Genomic DNA, 19,507 nt, shown 5'->3' on the forward strand with positions numbered 1-19,507 from the left:
ACAGTGAGAACATTAAGAGAGATGGAACTGAGTGGAGGTACACATTTTAAACCTAGATCAGTATTTTATCCACAACATATGAAGGGGAGTCACACGGAGGCATTTATGAATTTAGTTCAGGATGATCTCAAAAATCTCAAGTATGATGGAGTGAGATGTAATCTTACATATAAAGAGAGAACGGCACTCAAAGAACTTAAGACCAACGCCTACTTGATAATCAAACCCGCCGATAAAGGCGGAGGGGTGGTACTTATGGACAAAGAGTGGTATATTAGAGAGGTAGAGTTGCATTTAGGAGATCACACAACATATCACAAATTGAGGGCAGATCCTACCAACAATATGTTGGAGAAATTGAGTTCCTTAGTGAAAAAATTTGGAGATCTAAAAATGCTTAATGACAAAGAACCGGAATTTATTGTTAATAAGGAACCTGTAGTGCCCATTATCTACTTATTACCGAAGGTCCATAAGGATCCATTGCATCCTCCAGGATGACCTATAGTCTCCGGAATTAATTCTGTCACAGCCAATCTGTCAGCAATGATCAACCACTTTTTACAACCCTTAGTGGTCACAAATAGATCACACTTAAAAGATACAAAAGATCTCTTAACCTTCCTACCCACGATTCCATGGGAAGAAGGCATGCATTTGGTGACAGCGGACATAAAGTCACTTTATACCATCATAAACCACGAGGCAGGTTTTTTGGCAGTCGCAGATTTCTTAAGTAGGAGTAACCTAGATACCATCACTCAGGAGTTTATTGTGGAAGGTGTAAGATTTATTCTGGTAAATAATTATTTCAAGTTTAACGTAGATTTTTTCCTTCATAAAGTAGGAACAGCGATGGGTACCAGGTTCGCCCCAAGTTATGCCAATATTTTTATGGGTAAATGGGAGAATGACTATATTTGGGAAACCAACCAATTCGGGGGGGAACCTGGTGTCCTGGAAACGCTATATCGATGATGTAGTCTTTCTATGGAAGGGTGAGAGAACAGATCTGGAGGAATTTTGCACCTATTTAAATACTAATACTTTAAATACAGAGTTCAGTTTCCACATTGATACAAAAGCGGTGGATTTCTTAGACTTAACAGTGTATATTGAAGACGGAAGATTGTGCACTAAGACCTTTACTAAGCCAATGGATTCACAAAGCTATATCGACCAAAATAGTTGCCATCACAAGAATTGGCTTGAGTCGATACCGAAAAGCCAATTCAAAAGAATAAGGCGCAATTGTTCTGATGAACACATTTATAGGCAAAAGGCAGATAATCTTGAGGAAAGGTTTAAAAAATGTGGTTATGATGAAATCTCGGTTAGAACAATGAAAAATGAAGTGGCTACTCTAGATAGAAATACCCTGTTAGAAGCCAAGGTCCAAAATAAATATAGTGCAAATCGCCTTGAATATGCCTTTATAAGGGGCTATAATATCCAACATAAAGCGCTTGAACATTCGTTTAGGAAGCACTGGGCCGTCATAAAAAAGACCCAGGTTTAAAGGAGGTCCTTCCTGACTACCCTGTATTTATCTATAGAAAGGCTCCAAACCTAAAGAATAAATAAGTACGGAGCGACTTACCTCCAGTACAAAAAGGAGGAATAATTAACACCAAAGGCTTCCACAGATGTGGGTGTTGTACTGGATGTAAGGAAATTAGGACAGATATGGGTAAAAAGGTAGATAAACTTGAAATCAATGGAAAAACACATGAAATACGAGATTTCATCACTTGCAACATCAAAAATGTCATATATGCTATAGAATGCCCGTCACCTATTTTATATAGGACGTACTTCAAGACACTTGAAAGTACGTGTGGGCGAGCATATTAGGAACATTAGGAAAGGGCTAGAAACCCATGCCTTAGCTAATCATTTCAGCTTACATCATAATTGCGATCCTAAACAAATTGTACGTTTCGTGGGCCTGAAACATGTGGAATGTAACCACCGACAAAGAAATCTATCAAAACTTTTAGTGAAGACAGAGATTCAACACCCTGGTGCCGGGGTGTATGAATTTGGATTTTGATCTTAAATGGTTTATTTGATGCTGTTTTTTTAAAAAGAAGAATACCATTTTTTAAATAAAGAATACCTTTTTAAATACTATATTTTAAATGTGATATATATATCTAGATAGTGTCGTTATGTCCTTCGGATCAAGATTCTTGACTGAATTACTATGCAACAGACCTATAGGATGGAATATTGGAAAGATGGCCCTCCTCGATAAGAAGTGAACTCTATTCTGATGGGACATTACAGAAAAGAATTTCCTCTTTCAATGAACACTGTTTTTATTGTCTCCCATTTTATTTCAGCATATGGTACTTTCCATGTATAGAAAATTCTTCCTCTTTTCGGAGTGTTTTTGATTGTAATAAGGTTTGTTGCTATTGAATTCATCTAAACAATTGTTATGGATTAGTCTAACTAGATTATTATTATCAGTTCGGATGACACGTTGGTTGCCAGGCGACACGGACTGTTGTCGTATAAATCCGGAAATGACGTCATGGCACGCTTGTTCCATTACTATGGCAACGTGGGGTATGTTCCCTGATGAGCGAATCTGATTCAATTATTAGAGAACTTTTAGGTTTAGTAGTTTTTAATACATTTTTAATAATATTTAGTGTGATGTGGCCATGGATGGATATCTAGTCTCCTTTCTTGTATTATTTTTTATGTAATTATTAAGTTCCTAAAGGTTTTTAAATATTACAATAACACCTTTTAAATATTACAGTAACACCTCTTGATAGTGATCCTTTTAAGAAAGGGATCTTGATTTAATGTGTTTTACTGAGATTATCATTCCGAGTTAACAAAGTTTATGTTACTCCGGAAATGACGTTATGTTTTATGGTTGCTATGGCAACGCTTCGGAAATGACATTACGTCCTTATGGTTACCATGACAACGCGGGATTCATTGCGTTGCTAAATGTATGCAGTTTTCATCTTTTATTAAGATTGAATTTATGAAGTCCTATTCTGTATAAGTTTATGGACTCCTACTAAACATTTAATTTTTATGGCCCGATGCCTGGTTATTTCCTTTTTTTAATACATAAGGTTATGACCATGTTGCTATGACGATTAATGTAAACATATGAACGTGGCCATTTTGTAACAGGTGTAATGTGGATGTGATTTAGATCAGGATTGGAGGGTGGGAGTATTTAAGGATGGAAATGTTTGAACTGAGCACACATACCTTGAAAAAGAACCTGGAATAGGTTTGAAACGCATTGGTGAGGTGCAGGCGAATTCCACTGCGGTATCCAGGAGTCTCAATTGCCAGTATCCAGATTTAAGCTTCCCGGGTGGCTATCTGGATGTGTATTTAAATCTTATTGAGAACTATTCCGGTTCTCAAACCCTCCGGTAATTTTTTCATCTTTTACCACACATGGATTTCTCCTGCACCTTGTGTGCTTATTATTAATTTTATGGATATTATTCTTTTATAGTTTTAAATGTCTTTTATGTTGGTCTCCAATAAAAAACGTATTGCATGAGATATCGGTATATTTATATCTTTTATGAATACCGGCACTGAAGTTCTGGGGACAACACTGAATTGGAGTAGCGATTGAAAGACGCCCTTATATGCCTGCTGATCTTTAGCCTACAGGAACGTAACTCACAAATCTATACATATTGTGATTTATCAATGATTGTTTAAGTGGAAGTGCCACATACTTATCTGTACAATTTTTGTATACCAAATGCAATCGAGCAGTTGAGACACAGGCTGTAACAAAGAATTCTACCCAGGCCTTATGGCCCATTGTAAAATCTGACCCTTATCTGCCTTGCTTTAGTGAATTAAGACCAGTTACCGCTTTTAGAAGGGGTCGTAATCTACGGGATAGACTGGTGTGGGCGGACATTACAGGTAAAAATTAATCTAGTCCTAGCAATGTATATGTTAAACCACCAGGCTTCTATAAGTGTAGCCAATGTACTACTTGTAGCCACATGATTACTTCCAAGTCTTTCAAACATCCTCATGTTAATATGACCTATGATATACGCTATGTTCTCTCCTGTAATTCAACCTTTGTGCTATATATAGTGGTATGCCCATGTGGCCTTACTATGTGGCCCAAACCACTCATAAGTTTAGTGAGAGAATGGCAGCACATAGGTCTGTCATACATTTGGTGCTGTTAGGTCGTAAGATTAATCAACCAGTTGCCAGACATTTCAAAGAATTTAATCATCCATTGCCATCATTGAAATATTTTATGATTGATCATGTTCCCTTGTCACTGTGTGGCGGTGACAGGGCAAAAAAGCCTGTTGATTAAGAAATCCAAATGGATTATGAAGGTGGGAACAATTTTCCCTAATGGACTCAATGAAAAGATAAATTGGAACATGTCACAATTTATTTGGGTTTTTCCTTTTGTATTATGCTGCTACTTTTGATGGTATAATTGAGTTTGGCTTCAGTGATGTGGCTCATTTTACCCTGTCCTATCCGCTATCTGTATGTATTTGTATGTGTTATTCTTGATAATATGTATTAAAATGTTATAATATACTCCCCTGTCACCAGGAGTTGCTATGAAGGCTTCCCGTTTTCTGGTTTCCTGCCTGCGCCCTGGTGGAATGCGGAAGTCGGGCCTGGTGGAATACGTGTCGCAGTTCCCATGGTTACCGTACCTGCACTGCCGGAAGTCCGGCTAACTGACCAGCGGCGGTGACTGTACCCAATTACTCGCTCCGGGACAGGTAAGTATGATTTATGTTGGGTATTTATATGGGGGGTGTTTGTCATGTATGTTGGTGAGGTCCTGATGAAGGAGTGGTAACCCCGAAAACGTTTGATTTTCAATACACCTGCTTTGACCATTCACAAGTCTCCTGAGTGCCATTTCTCATTTGGACTTTAATATGCTGCCTTTATGTGCAGCACCTGGAGCCGCTGTACTGAGCTGATAGAGTGCTGACTGCCATTGGATATATATATATATATATATATATATATAGAGGCATGCCAAGGCCAGTGACTGCATCTAATGATTTCACTGACTTCCTGAATAACCTGAGTATTACTCAGTTGACTGAAGTTTATGCAGAGGAATCGCGTTGGGTATGTGTTGCTGGCAGCCGGCATATCGATGCCGGGATCCCAGCTGCTAGAATGCCAGCAGGGGGGAGAGAACAATGAAACCCACTGGAGGCTCGGTGGCTCTATTCCCACTCTATGGGTGTCATGGACACCCACGAGTGGGAATAGCCCCTGTTTGCCTTGATTCCGGCTGTCAGTGGTCGGGATTCCGGCATCGGTATCCTGACCATCGGGATCCCGACTGCCAGCAATGTAACTACATCCCAAGGTATCAGATGCTGCATCATTGGATGTAGCAGCAGATCACAGAAGAAGCTAGGAAGCATTTATTTACACAAGATGCCTCATGTGGCATTGGCTTATTACATTATTACTGCATATGTTGGCTATGGGCAGGTACTATTTATGTTTCATCTGGAAATAAGTGAATACTGTATCAAATCCAAAAGTAAAGTACAGCACATATGTTAATACGTTAGTCTTTTGTCTTATTTATACTTAACCTTTGCGGAGCATGCCTCCTTTACTTTGGTCTAGCATATCCTCTGGAAGAAATTTATAATTAGCTAATGGATCTTCTTTCATGTTTTTAAATGTTGCTTTCTCCACAATTCTGTTTACTGCTTGGTCATCAAGCTTCACATCCAGAAACTGGCATATTTTCAGAACTTCAGATCGTAGATCCTAGAAAAACAAATGATCTTTATTTGGTTATAATACTTCTTACCCTACATGAAAAGTACAAAATGTTTTGTTTTTTTAAATACCATTTCATGTTATAACAAATAGGTCAATATTTAATTTTGTTAAAGCAATTACTTTACTAAAGTAAAATAAAAAAATTAAAAGCATGATTATCTTCCAGGCGTCATTCAGCAAATCTGCCTGAGCCCCCAATGGCTGCAGTGATTCAATGCTGAAAGAGGAGGGTGTCAATGTTCCTCCTACGGTATGTAAACTTACAATTGTTGTAACCACTTTATCATTAGATCAACAGTAGTTGTAATTTAGCAATAACTGAACAGTTGTATGATTTAAATGATGTGGAGTACTAAAAATACTAATTGATGTCAAAGCACCGGATTGGTGATTATATCCTTCCTCAGCTATAAGAAGAGCTGGGGCCAGTGCCATATACATAGTGACACCACAGAGCATCCCCTTCCCATATGACCCAAGCACTAAAAAGAAATATCCCAGGAATGGGGAAAGGCTCGAAAAGATTCTTTATCTCACTAACATTTGTTCCTACAGACATGTGATTACTCTCATATGAAAGAGGAACATCTGATCTGTCAAATAACAGTGACCCTTAGTATTGTCTGAGGATAAAATAATGCCTAACTTAAAAATGTGACCAGTCTGAAAAGTGACCAAATCAGCTCAGCAGTCTGGTGAAAGTAGCCTTAGCAAGCGAGAGGCGAATAGTGTGTCCTGGTTTCAATTTATACCTTACCCAATTAGACTTTTCTCCGGCTGGGTCCACAGGTTACCCACAGGATAACAATGGGATATCATGGAGCGACAGCAGATTGGTATCAAACGATCACAAGCTTTCAGGCCTCCCAGGATGCAATGGGCTCATCCTTATATCCCCGCCCACTGGCTCAGTCAAATCAGTTTTTTGTTTGGGTCGGCAGGAGTCGGACCATGGTCACAGAGCTGCTGTGTTAGACAGCCCTAAGCTTTTTTATTTTATTTTTATAGTCTTTTTTTATAGACTTACAACATTGTTTTGAGTGATCTTTCCTAACAGCGTCTTACACACATATTGGAAACAGTCGCTCCAACAACTCTTTGCTTACCCACGGTACCAGTGCTAGGCCTTAGGGATCAGTAGGCACCAGGATTAGTTTGAGGCTGCGATCCCTAGGGTTGATGTCAGCAGTGGGGAGTCATTCGCTCTCCTGGTCGCCCCTCCCCCCAGTTCATGACCAGTTCCAGGCGTCTCCCACCATGAACTGATTGCCTCACTTCCGTCTCAGACGCTGCCACGAGGCATCTCGGTCGCAGCATAGGCCGCTGCGTCTGTATACACTAAGGTTACCACTAGAGATTGGGTCGCAGACGTGTGCATCTGCATGCACTGGCATTCACTGAGCATCTGTGTCCACAAAAAAATACCGTAACGACAGTGTACAATAGTAGCGTCTGGATCCACTCAGCGTTCGCTAATGTATTGATCAATCCTGGTGTATCCCACTCTACAGAGTAAGGGTTATACAGCACTAAAATTCTATCTACTTTTGTTAGTATGAATAGTTATCTTTAGTGCCTATTGCATATGAGTCTGTGTACATTACTGTGGTTTTATTCGCAAATGCGTCTGAATACTTTAAATAAACTGTATAGAACAGAATTCAGTAAATGTACTCCTACATACTTGAAATGTGTTTGTAGTTGATAATATGCTCATATGACTAATGTATAACATGTGACTGACTGCTAGTGTGATTGCTGACTTTATATATGTTTGTCAGTGTCTCTTCTGAGCCTCAATGCTGGTGCTTGGGTTGGGGTCAGATTGATATCACTTTAATACAAGTAAAGTGATTACAGTCACACATTGTGTAGTATACTGTGTAAAGTTGATTATTATGTCTAAGAGCGGCAAAGGTGACGAGGTTACATTAACAGTAACACCATCATTTGTAGCATGTTTATCTTGTAAGGTCGGGTTATCAGCTCATCATCTGGCACATAATGGGTTATGTGCAAATTGTTTTTCGTTTCAGGATCCCTGTCCAACGACAAATAGATCCACCTTGGGCTATGTTTGCACAAACCTTATCCAGTATAGCTGACAGGTTGGTCCCCACAGCTTCATCCTCAGGAATAGGGTATACTATTTACCCATATATGTAGCTACTATCTTTTGGTTTAGTCCAAACAGCTTCCTCAAATCAACAAGCTCATAAACCAAGGTTAAATATATCATCAAATGCACAGGCTACACAGGATGATACATCAGATGAGGATAACTCCATTTACTCTTCTTCACCATATGAAGAACAGGTAAAAGGTTTCAGCTCAGAGGATATAGCTGAGTTAATTGGAGCAATGAAGCTATTCTGTCTCTAGAGGATTCAGCAGAGCCAATAAAAAAACTAAAGCACCTGTGTTTAAACGTCCCAAAACAGTTAGGGTTGAGTTTCCAGGGTCAGAAGAACTGATGGAAATTATGGAGGAAGCTTGGGCTACACCCAATAAGAAATATAGAATTCCAAGAAAATGGGATTTTTATTACCCTTTTCCAACTGGGGACTGTTTAAAAAGAGAAGTGCCGCCTAGGGTAGATACGCACGTCATTAGATTAGTTTGAAAATCTATTTTGCCATTACCATCAACATCATTAAATGATGTCACAGACAGAAGAGTGGCTGGTTTTTTGAAAAACATATTTTCTCTGTCAGGGGCAGTCATAAGGCCAGCTATGGCCTCAGCCTGGATGGCAAAAGCAGTAGTTGAATGGGCTGATGAAATGGAAAATGGGTTTTCAGCACTTACTAGGGAGCATGAATCCCATATAGCTCATATAAAACAGGCTGCACTATTCTTACAAGAAGCAGCAATGGATATGGGTACAATGCTTCCAAACCATCAGCCTTAACGGTAGAGCGATTTGGCTACATACATGGAAAGCTGATTCAGAATCCAAGAACGTTCTGGAAGCTTTACCTTTTGTTGGAAATATTCTTTTTGGTAAGGAATTCTGGAGTCGGAAGCCGAATCCAAGAAGGTCAGGTTTCCTGCCAGTTATAACCCTAGGCTTAGGGGTTCGGGATTTCGGCCATTTCGGTAGCAAGGTAAAGCAAAAGGCAAAAATGATTCAAAACAGACCCAGTACAATAAGTCTGGTAAAGCAAAGAAGCAATGGGCCACAAGAGGGCCAGCTTCCAAACCAGAACAGAAACCATCAGCCTGATGGTGCGGGCCTCCACCTGGGAGACCCCAAGGTAGGGGGCCGACTTCTTCAGATTGCGCACATATGGCATCAGTCGATGAAAGGTGCTTGGGTGCAAGAAGTCGTATCTCTGGGTTATGTTTTCCCTTTCAAGAAGCAGCCTCCTCGAAGGTTTTTTTGCACCAGCCCATCCAATATAGAGGCGAAGGCCAGAGCCCTGCAAGAAGCAGTTCAGAAATTGCTCTAATCTGGGGTAATTAGTCCAGTACCCCTGGCACAACAGGGGCAGGGTTTTTACTCCAACCTGTTTTTGGTTCAGAAGCTAAATGGATCATTCCGGCCAATTCTCAATCTGTTAATGTTAAACAAATACATTTGGCTCCCAAGGTTCCACATGGAGACGTTACGCTCCATAATTTTGTCCATGGAACCGGGGGATTACATGGTATCTCTAGATATACAGAATGCTTACCTGCATGTGCCTAGAGCACTGTCACATCAGTGTTACCTCAGGTTCGCTATCCTCCAGCAACTTTTTCAGTTCCAGGCCTTACCCTTTGGGTTAGCCACAGCCCCCAGAGTATTTACCACGATCATGGTGGTTATAGCAGCCTATCTCCGCAAGCAGGGGATATGGACTTTTCCATACCTCGACAATCTTTTAATCCTGGCACACTCTCAGGAATTGCTCTTGGTCCATCTTCAACAGACCATAAATTGTCTACAGAAACATGGATGGCTCATAAATTGGGCAAAATCATCTCTAATTCTGTCACAATGGGTGACTCACTTGTGGGCTGTATTGGATTCAAGTCTGCAGAAAATATTTTTACCTCTGGAAAAGATATTCAAGGTGCAGTTAATGACTCAGGAAATGTTACACAGTCAGACAATATCAATTCACGCAGCAATGCGAGTGATGGGTTTGATGGTGTCAACATTCGACATGGTGGAATATTCACAATTCCACTCAAGACCTCTGCAGCATATGATTCTGACCAGATGGAATGGAGTACATCAGACAATAAAGAAACAAATGATGATACTTCCAGTAAAGGTAAAAAGGTCATTAGCCTGGTGGCTACAGACATCCTATCTAGACAAAGGGAGACCCTTTTGGATATCAGATTGGGAGATCCTGACAATGGATGCCAGTCTACAGGGCTGGGGAGCAGTGTCCAGAAGATTATGGTTCCAGGGACAATGGACCACAGAAGATAGTCGCCTGCCAATAAACTTATTGGAACTCCGGGCCATATACATGGCATTGGTTCAGGCAAAGGACATTCTGCAAGGAAAACCAGTCCAGATCCGCTAGGACAATGCAACGGCTGTAGTGTACCTCAACCATCATGGAGAAACTCGCAGCAAAAAAAGCAATGAATGAGCTAAGTCACATACTAAAGTGGGCAGAACTCCATCTTCCAGCATTGCCCACAGTGTTTGTTCCAGGAGTCCTAAACTGGGAAGCGGACTTTCTCAGTCGACACACCATTCAAGCAAGCGAATGGGCTCTACACCTGGAAGTTTTTCAGACTCTAGTAAACAAATGGAGTTTGCCAGAGATAGATCTCATGGCGTCCCATCTGAACAACAAACATCCGGCATACGGGTCAAGAACAAAGGATCCCGGAGCGATCCTTGTGGACGCACTGTCAGTGAAATGGGACTTTCACCTAGCATATCTGTTTCCTTCAATCTCCCTGCTACCCAGGGTGGTGAGAAAAATAAAGCAAGCAAAGGGTGCCGTGATGCTAATATCTCCGGCTTGGCCCAGAAGGCATTGGTACATAAATCTGCAGAGGATGTCATTGGATGCTCCAGTTCTGCAACCTCAACATCCAGATCTACTGATGCTGGGTCCTTGTTATCACAGGCATCTGGATCGGCTGTCTTTGAGAGCGTGGCTGTTGAAACCTCTATCCCAAAGTCAAGAGTATTCTCACGACAGGTAATTCAAACTATGGCCCTCATTCCAAGTTGTTCGCTCGCTAGCCGCTTTTCGCAGCAGTGCACACGCTAAGCCGCCACCCTCTGGGAGTGTATCTTAGCTTAGCAGAATTGCGAACGAAGTATTCGCAATATTGCGAAAAGATTTTTCTTTGCAGTTTCTGCGTAGCTCGAGACTTACTCTTCCAGTGCGATCAGTTCAGGGCTCGTCGTTCCTGTATTGACGTCACAAACACACCCAGCGTTCACCCAGACACTCCCCCGTTTCTCCAGCCACTCCCGCGTTTTTCCCAGAAACGGCAGCGTTTTTTCACACACCCCCATAAAACGGCCAGTTTCCGCCCAGAAACACCCACTTCCTGTCAATCACACTCCGATCACCAGAACGAAGATAAAACCTTGTAATGCCGTGAGTAAAATACCAAACTTCTTAGCAAATTTACTTGACGCAGCCGCAGTGCGAACATTGCGCATGCGCAGTTAGCGGAAAATCGCACCGATGCGAAAAAAAATAACGAGTGAACAACTCGGAATGAGGGCCTATGCTCAAAGCAAGGAAACCTTCCTCAGCTTGCATTTATCACTGAATATGGCAAGCCTATATTCATTGGTGCAGTGAAAGATGTATGGATCCAAAATCTTTCAGAGTGTCCACAATCAATTTTTCCTTCAGGCAGGAATGGATAAGGGGTTGAAGGTGGCTTCCTTGAGAGTTCAAGTATCAGCATTGACTGTATGGTTCCAAAAGAAAATTGCCACTTTACAGGATGTGCATACTTTTTTCCAGGGAATGCTGCGCATTTAACCACCCTTTATTCCTCCTGCAGTACCTTGGGATTAAAGTCTGGTCCTCAGAGCCCTTCAAGGGGCTCCATTTGAACCACTTAATAAAGTGTTTCTTAAATGGTTGATAGCTAAAGTACTCTTTCTACTGACTATGGCATCAGCTAGAAGAGTGTCAGATTTAGGAGCGCTGTCATGTAAGTCTCCTTTTCTGATTTTCTATCCAGATAAAGCAGTTCTCAGAACTAAGTCTGGTTATCTTCCTAAGGTGGTCTCTAATTTTCATCTTAACGAAGAAATTGTAGTCCCGGCTTTTCAGGTATCGGGACTTTCTGCGGGAGAAGCGTCGATTGACGTAGTTCGTACATTAATAATCTACATGGATCATACCAGTGTCATCAGAAAGACAGATTCTCTCTTCATCCTCTACGGATTTCACAAGAGGGGATGGCCTGCTACTAAATAGAAGCTAGCAAGATGGCTTTGAATGACGATTTCAGAAGCATATTCTCGATCTGATCTTCCTGTTATGGCTAATGTCTCTGCTCACTCTACACGTAAAGTAGGGTATGGGCAGCACAACATGGTGCTTAAGCAGAATAGATATGTAAGGCAGCCACATGGTCTTCCATTAACACATTCATTAGACATTATGCCTTGGATACGTTTGCCTCTCATGACGTTGAATTCGGGTGTACGGTTCTCCTGTCTAATCAGGAGCGTCCCACCGCTAAAAATTGCTTTGGGAAATCCCATTGTTATCCTGTGGATAACCTGTGGATCCAGCCGGAGAAATATATGTTATGGTAAGAACTTACCATTGATAACGGTATTTCTCCTATGTCCACAGGTTTCCACAGGGATCCCACCCTGACGCACCTGATTTGAGAATCTTTATACTCACTAACCTCTTCCCTCTTGTATGGAAGGGTGTGCATGTGTGTTCTTCTTGCCTGAATAGTGTTGTACATAGTGCTCCTGCCTAAACATTTTGGAATACAACTTATTTGACTGAGCCAGTGGGCGGGGATATATGGACAAGCCTGTTGCATCTTGGGAGGCCTAAAAGCTTGTGATCGTTTGGTACCAATCTGCTGTCGCGCCATCATATCCTATTGTTATCCTGTGGAAACCTGTGGACATAGGAGAAATACCATTATCAACGTTAAGTTCTTACCATGACGTGTATTTTTAGTTTAAGCTTCAGTGTTCTAGGGCTTCAATAACTTTTAAAAATATATATTTTTTAAATCTACTAGATACAAACAGACACTTCAAAAGCTATATAAAGAAAATTGTGATGCAGTAATTAAAATTATACTTTTAGCTCAAATTACAATTTAAGAAATTCATGTATAAGTAAAACAACTGAAAGTGAATTATGTAGAAAAATAGTAATATAAAATAAATGCAAACTACAGCTTCTCCTAAACCGATTGGAAAAAATCTCCTGAACAAAGTGAATCCTTTTGAAATAAATGCTTTAAATTATACCTAGAAAAGAACTGTCCTTATCTGAAATAGTAAGAAAGACGGAAAATTAAGTGACTTACGTTGTTTTAGAACGTAATACAATTCAAACTAAAATGCACTTGTAATTTTCTTGCAATAGACTGAGACCTAAATGGTCTCTTAATTATGTCAGGCCTATCTGTATAACTAATCATAGTGTTTAGTAGGTTCATTTAAATCCTTATTCAGTATGCAATTTCTGCTAAGTAGCAGTTTCGGCAATCATAAAGTTGCCGCGCAGAAATTTAGAAAAAACGCCCATTGCAGAAATTGCGAATGCATCGCAATATGCAGGCTGATCGCAAAATTATACGCAATTACCACAACAAAGATTTTTCCTATCTACGCCATGCAAGGTCATCGACAATTATTGCAATACAAGAAGCTGGAAATGGTCATAGCTGATGTCAATAGGCTTCCTTAAAAAATACCTGGGTACGTCTGCGTTTTTTCAGACACACCGAAAAAATGGCAGGGTTCTGCCCAGAAATGCCGGCTTCCTGTCAGTCATACAGCAGCTGTGTACAAATAGCGGCTGAATTGCGATCACAATCTGTCCCTATATTTGCTCACATGTGCACAGTGCGAATGCTGCACATGCACAGTCATTCAATAATCAGCCGAATTGCGAATCGCAAATTTTGAAATCCTTACTGAATAAGGACACGGACACAATTTTCCTAATTTTGGCTCTGTAAGCCATCACAGCTGATTTGAAATGAAACAATGGCGATGCAATTGAAGTGCAGACTTTCAGCATTAATTCAAGGGGTTGGCCAAAGACTTTACATAAAAAGTTTAGAAATTGAAACCATTGTTAATTTATACACAGTCCCATGTTTTCAATGGCTCAAATGTAATTGGAAAAAATGACATAATCAGAAATCTGAAGTTCATTTTTAATAATTTGTTGAGGATAATTTGTAGATAATTTGCAGTATTCAATTCTTTTCACCCCCTTCTACACCCATTTTGTTTCTGCTGACGAGCGTGGTATAATCATTTCAGCTCGCTACATCTGGGGTAGCGAGGGTACCCAACCCTTTACGCAGCTAAACCTGATTACTATGGATGCGATATGTGCAATAACGGGGATCACTTTAGAAAGGAGATTGGGCGTGATATATCATTTGAATACCGCCCAATGACTGCCTGGAATCCACAAGCATCACCAAATGCTTTGCTGGGTTCCATTGTATAGATAGACAGTTATAAGATAGACAGTCATTATTTATTTATTTATTTATTAACAGTTTCTTATATAGCGCAGCATATTCCGTTGCGCTTTACAAATAGAACAACAATAATAGAACAAAACTGGGTAAACACAGACAGACATAGAGGTAGGAAGGCCCTGCTCGCAAGTTACAATCTATAGGGAAACAGGTATTGATACACACGGATAGATGCTACCTATTGCATAATGGTCCACCAGATTGCTAGGTTCTTAATGGGTTGTATGATATGATCACCCCGCAATGTTGGCCAAGTGTCAGGAGGGTGTGAGAGTAAAGAAAGACAAAATATTTGATTTTATGTATACTGTACAGAGAGGATGTAATTATATAGGGATGCACTAAAGGTTATGTGGGTGGGTCTGGAATTTAATAGGCTTGTCTGAAGAGGTGAGTTTTCAGGGAACGTATAAAGATTTGGAGACTAGAGGTGAGTCTTATTGTGCGTGGGAGGGCATTCCACAGAGTGGGTGAAGCCCGGATAAAGTCCTGTAATTCTGAGTGTGAACAAGTAATGCGTGTGGATGATTGACACAGATCTTGTGCAGAGCGGAGAGGTCGGGTAGGGAGATATTTTGAGATGAGTGAAGAGATGTATGTTGGTGCAGTTTGGTTAATAGCCTTGTATGTCAGTAAAAGTATTTTATATTTAATACTGTAGAATACTGGTAACCAATGGAGGGACTGACAGACCGGATCTGCAGACGATAAACATCTAGCGAGGAAGATTAGCCTTGCAGCTGCATTCAAAATGGACTGTAGTGTTGAGAGCCTATGTTTGGGAAAACCAGTCAGGACACTATTACATTAATCAATGCAGAGATAATGAGAGCATGGATTAGAGTTTTAGCAGTGTCTTGTGTAAGATATGGTCGTATTTTGGATATGTTTCTTAGATGTATGTAACATGATCTTGAGACAGATTGAAAGTCATTAGGTCGATCTCCTATTTTTGACAGTCAAAAGGTCGACAGGGTAAAAGGTCGACACAGGTTTTTAAGGGTCTACAACTTTTGCCTCATTTGCTATCCCTGTCACAAACTATTACCTTTAGTAACCTTGTGGTGAGCGAACGCATTTCAACCAGTGGTGTGCGGTGAGGTCAGTGGCTGGTGAGGCATTGCAGCCATAATGTCCGCAGAATCCTGCCGATGACCCCTACCACCACTGCGGCGAATGCCCGCTGCCTGCCTGCCTGCTGATTATACTTGTGATATATTGTACATTTTTATAGAAAAAAAAAATAGTGTTTGGGACTGGTAAGGGAGTGGGAGGAGGACATGAATGCAAATTTGTTGTCCAGGGCTCCCATTAACTTAATAGCATGTGGATGCAGCGCTATTAAGTTAATGGAAGTCCTGGACAACAAAATAGCCATCAGTGGGTGACAGGGAGAGGGTGACGCCAGAGAGAGGGTGACAGCAGTGGGTAACAGTGAGTGAGTGACGCCAGGGAGAGGGTGACAGGAAAAGCCTGATACCAGGAAGAGCGTGACGCCAGGGAGAGGGTCGCCATGGAGAGGGTGACAGCAGTGGGTGATGCCAGGGAGAAGGTGACGGGGAAGATGATGCCAGGGAGAGGGTGCCAGCAGTGGGTGATGCCAGGGAGAGGGTAGCAGCAGTGGGTGATGCCAGGGAGAGGGTGACGGGGAGGGTGATGCCAGGGAGGGGGTGACAGTAGGGAGAGGGTGATGGGGAGGGTGACACCAGAGAGAGGGTGACAGCAGTGGGTTATGCCAGGGAGAGGGTGACGCCAGGGAGAGGGTGACTGGGAGGGTGATGCCAGGGAGGGGGTGACAGTAGGGAGAGGGTGATGGGGAGGGTGACACCAGAGAGAGGATGACAGCAGTGGGTTATGCCAGGGAGAGGGTGACGCCAGTGAGGGGGTGACAGCAGTGGGTGACGCCAGGGAGTGGGTGACGCCACTGAGGGGGTGACAGCAGTGGGTGACGCCAGGGAGAGGGTGACGCCACTGAGGGGGTGACAGCAGTGGGTGACGCCAGGGAGAGGGTGACAGCAGTGGGTGACGCCGGGGAAAGGGTGGCTGTAGTGGGTGACAGGGAGAGGGTGATGCTAGGGTAAGGGTAACAGCAGTAGCAGCGGGTGAGAATGTTAAAGAGAGAAGTAAAGGGTGATGGGAACAGACCGTGAATGACAATTATATTGGTATTTACTTACATGGACCTGGACCTAGAACTGCGGGGATTGCCGGTGACAAGAGCAGCCTGAACAGGAACCTGGGGTTGGGAGAGAGAGAGTGAGAGAAGAGGGGAGAAGCGGGGAATCGTGGCCCCTCTCCCCCTCTGGCCAGACTGGACTGACTGGGGTATATTTACTAAGGTGCCAATTTCATTCGAGTTGGCTTTTTTTTTTCTAAGTGTGATCTCGGGAATTTACTAAACACAAATCTTGGCAGTGTTGGGGCTATTTGTATTGAGATACACTGCAGACTAAGAATTTGTTTTCTCAATCACTGCCGACATTAACCAAACACTGCCGGGAAAGTATGGAATTCCTAAATAAATTGAGCTTTCAAATAGACTAGCTTTTTGCTGGCGTGTTGTGATAGTCAGGCACGGATCAGTGAGATCTGTGCATGCTTATCTGTGGAAAAGGGTGTGAATGGGTAAAAAGTTAAAAAAAGAAATGTGTGGGGTCCCCCCTCCTAAGTATAACCAGCCTCGGGCTCTTTGAGCTGGTCCTGGTTGTTTAAATACCGGGGGAAAAATTGTACAGGGGTTTCCTGTATTTAGACAACCAGCACCTGGCTCTTAGTTTGGTCCTGATTCCAAAAATACTGGGGACAAAAGATGTAGGGGTCCCCCGTATTTTCAAAACCATCACCGGGCTCCACTAGCCTGGGAGATAATGCCACAGCCGGGGGACACTTTTATATTGGTCCCTGCGGCCGTGTCATTACCCCCCCAACTAGTCACCCCTGGCCAGGGTTCCCTGGAGGAGTAGGGACCCCTTTAATCAAGGTCTCCCCCCCCTTCCCTCCAGACACCCAAGGGCCAGGGGTGAAGCCCAAGTCTGTCCCCAGCACCCCTGGGTGGTGGGTGCCGGGCTGATAGCCATAAGTGTGTTAAAAAAAAGATTTTTGTTGTTGTTGTTGTGGAATTACAAGGCCCAGCAAGCCTTCCCCCGCTTGCTGGTTCTTGGAGATCCACAAGTACCAGAATGCAGGGAAAAAATGGGCCCGCTGGTACCTGTAGTTCTACAATTAAAAAGAATACCCAAATAAAAACACAACACACACACCTTGGCAGTAAAAATTTATTAAAACACACGCACTCACACATACTTACCTACAGATGGGTCCACGTTTATCCTGACCTTTAATAGGATTAATTGAGACTGGCCAGTCGGACTTAATCCCCTGCTGTAAAGACTTAATCCCCTGCTGTATTGTATTGTATTGCATCTGAGAACAAAAGATGAAGGGTTCATGTCAATAAGTCATGTTGTACCTAGGCGCAGAAAACTAGTCAAGATAACCGTGGACCCATCTGTACATCCCACGCCGATCACGTCCACTTGTCCAGTAGAGTCCAATAGGGGTACCTGTAAAAACTGAGAGAGATTACTTACTTACATCCCACGCCGATCACGTCCACTTGTCCAGTAGAATCCAATAGGTGTACCTGTAGAGGAGAGAGGGCGCACAAGTTGCTTTGTAAAAGAGTTTCCTCCCTATGCACTCAGGATAGAAATGTATGGATTTAGGTTTTTGGAAGGAGAGAGAACATGAACCTCGGATGAAGCTGTAGCTTCCGGCCTCCAGCTGCTCCTCTTGCCGGCGGAGGGAGCAGGTCTGCCAGCGGCTCTTGTCAGCATTGCCCGGTGCGAACACAGAGACACAGCGGGGAAAAATGCGGCAGGTGTGGGACTGTGGGTGACCAGGAAGCGGCCGACTCGGATGATGGAGAGGGAGGTGAGCACTCATGCATCAGCGTATGGGTGATTGGATCAGCGGATCCAGCCCTGGACCCGCTGTCCAATCACATCTAGCCCTATCGATAAGGCACTTATAATAGTGCCGCTTTCTCGTCGATTTTCAATGGGCTTTTATAGCCCACTGCTTGGCCACGCCCCCACTTTATCCTCATTCCCATTCACAATGGGAGGCACTGTTATCAGTACCTCTGAACATACTTTCATGTCTTACAAACAATATAATAATATAACGAAGATACTTATGACACAAAATATGTGTCATGAGTATCTTCCTTCTATTATTTTAATCATTAATGATGGGAGGCACTACCTCCCCTGCCTCCTCTGACTGCACGTCCCTGATGTCACCCTGCAGCACCTGGCTCATGTTACTGTGGAGGAGACGGTATTTTGGTGACACCTGGGTGTGGTCCACACCCCCCGCACACCCTTATGACGCCACTGGTCTCTCTGTACTGTGAAGCGCCGTCCAATCAACTTTGCAGAATTTGACTGTGTCAAAGCTGGCAGTATATCTCTACACTAGAGGTTCTCAAATGCAGTCCTCAAGGCACCCCAACAGTCTAGGTTTAAAGTTTATCCATGCTTGGCCACAGGTGACTTAATTAGTATCTCAGTCAATTTGATTTAACCATCTGTGTTGAGCCATGGCTATACCTAAAACCTGTACTGTTGGGGTGCCTTGAGGGCTGTTTTTGAGAAACTCTTCTCTATACACTTCTGTCACATAATCAATAAACACTAGTGACCCAGTGCCATTGGAAGCCATGCATGCCCATGCCATTTCACTCCTCTACCGTGTTTTATAGGTGATATGGTATGCTTTGGATCATGAGCCATTCCAAGGCTGCTTCATACTTTTTTCTTTCCATCATTCTGGTACTAAGGTTGATCTTAGTTTCATCTGACAAAGAATGCGGTTCTAGAACTGGGCTGACTTTTTTAGATTTTTATTGTTTATTGGCAACGTTTAATCTGGCCTTTGTATTTTTGAGGCTTATGGATGGTTTATATCTTGTGGTGAACCCTCTGTATTTGCTTTTGAAAAAAGGTCATCA

At 42.4% G+C, this 19,507-nt stretch overlaps 1 protein-coding gene across 1 annotated transcript in view; it reads right to left on the reverse strand.

Annotated features, from left to right (window-relative positions):
* The window catches only part of LOC134909859 (amine sulfotransferase-like), a 190,499-nt gene that overhangs the window by 25,686 nt on the left and 145,306 nt on the right, over positions 1-19,507 (reverse strand). The window contains exon 5 of the mRNA XM_063917189.1: positions 5,613-5,793. Within this exon, the coding sequence (XP_063773259.1) occupies positions 5,613-5,793 (181 nt within the window). The remainder of the gene's footprint in view (positions 1-5,612; positions 5,794-19,507) is intronic.

This window comes from Pseudophryne corroboree, chromosome 4 (genome assembly GCF_028390025.1).
Source record: "Pseudophryne corroboree isolate aPseCor3 chromosome 4, aPseCor3.hap2, whole genome shotgun sequence".
Taxonomy (NCBI): Eukaryota; Metazoa; Chordata; class Amphibia; order Anura; family Myobatrachidae; genus Pseudophryne; species Pseudophryne corroboree.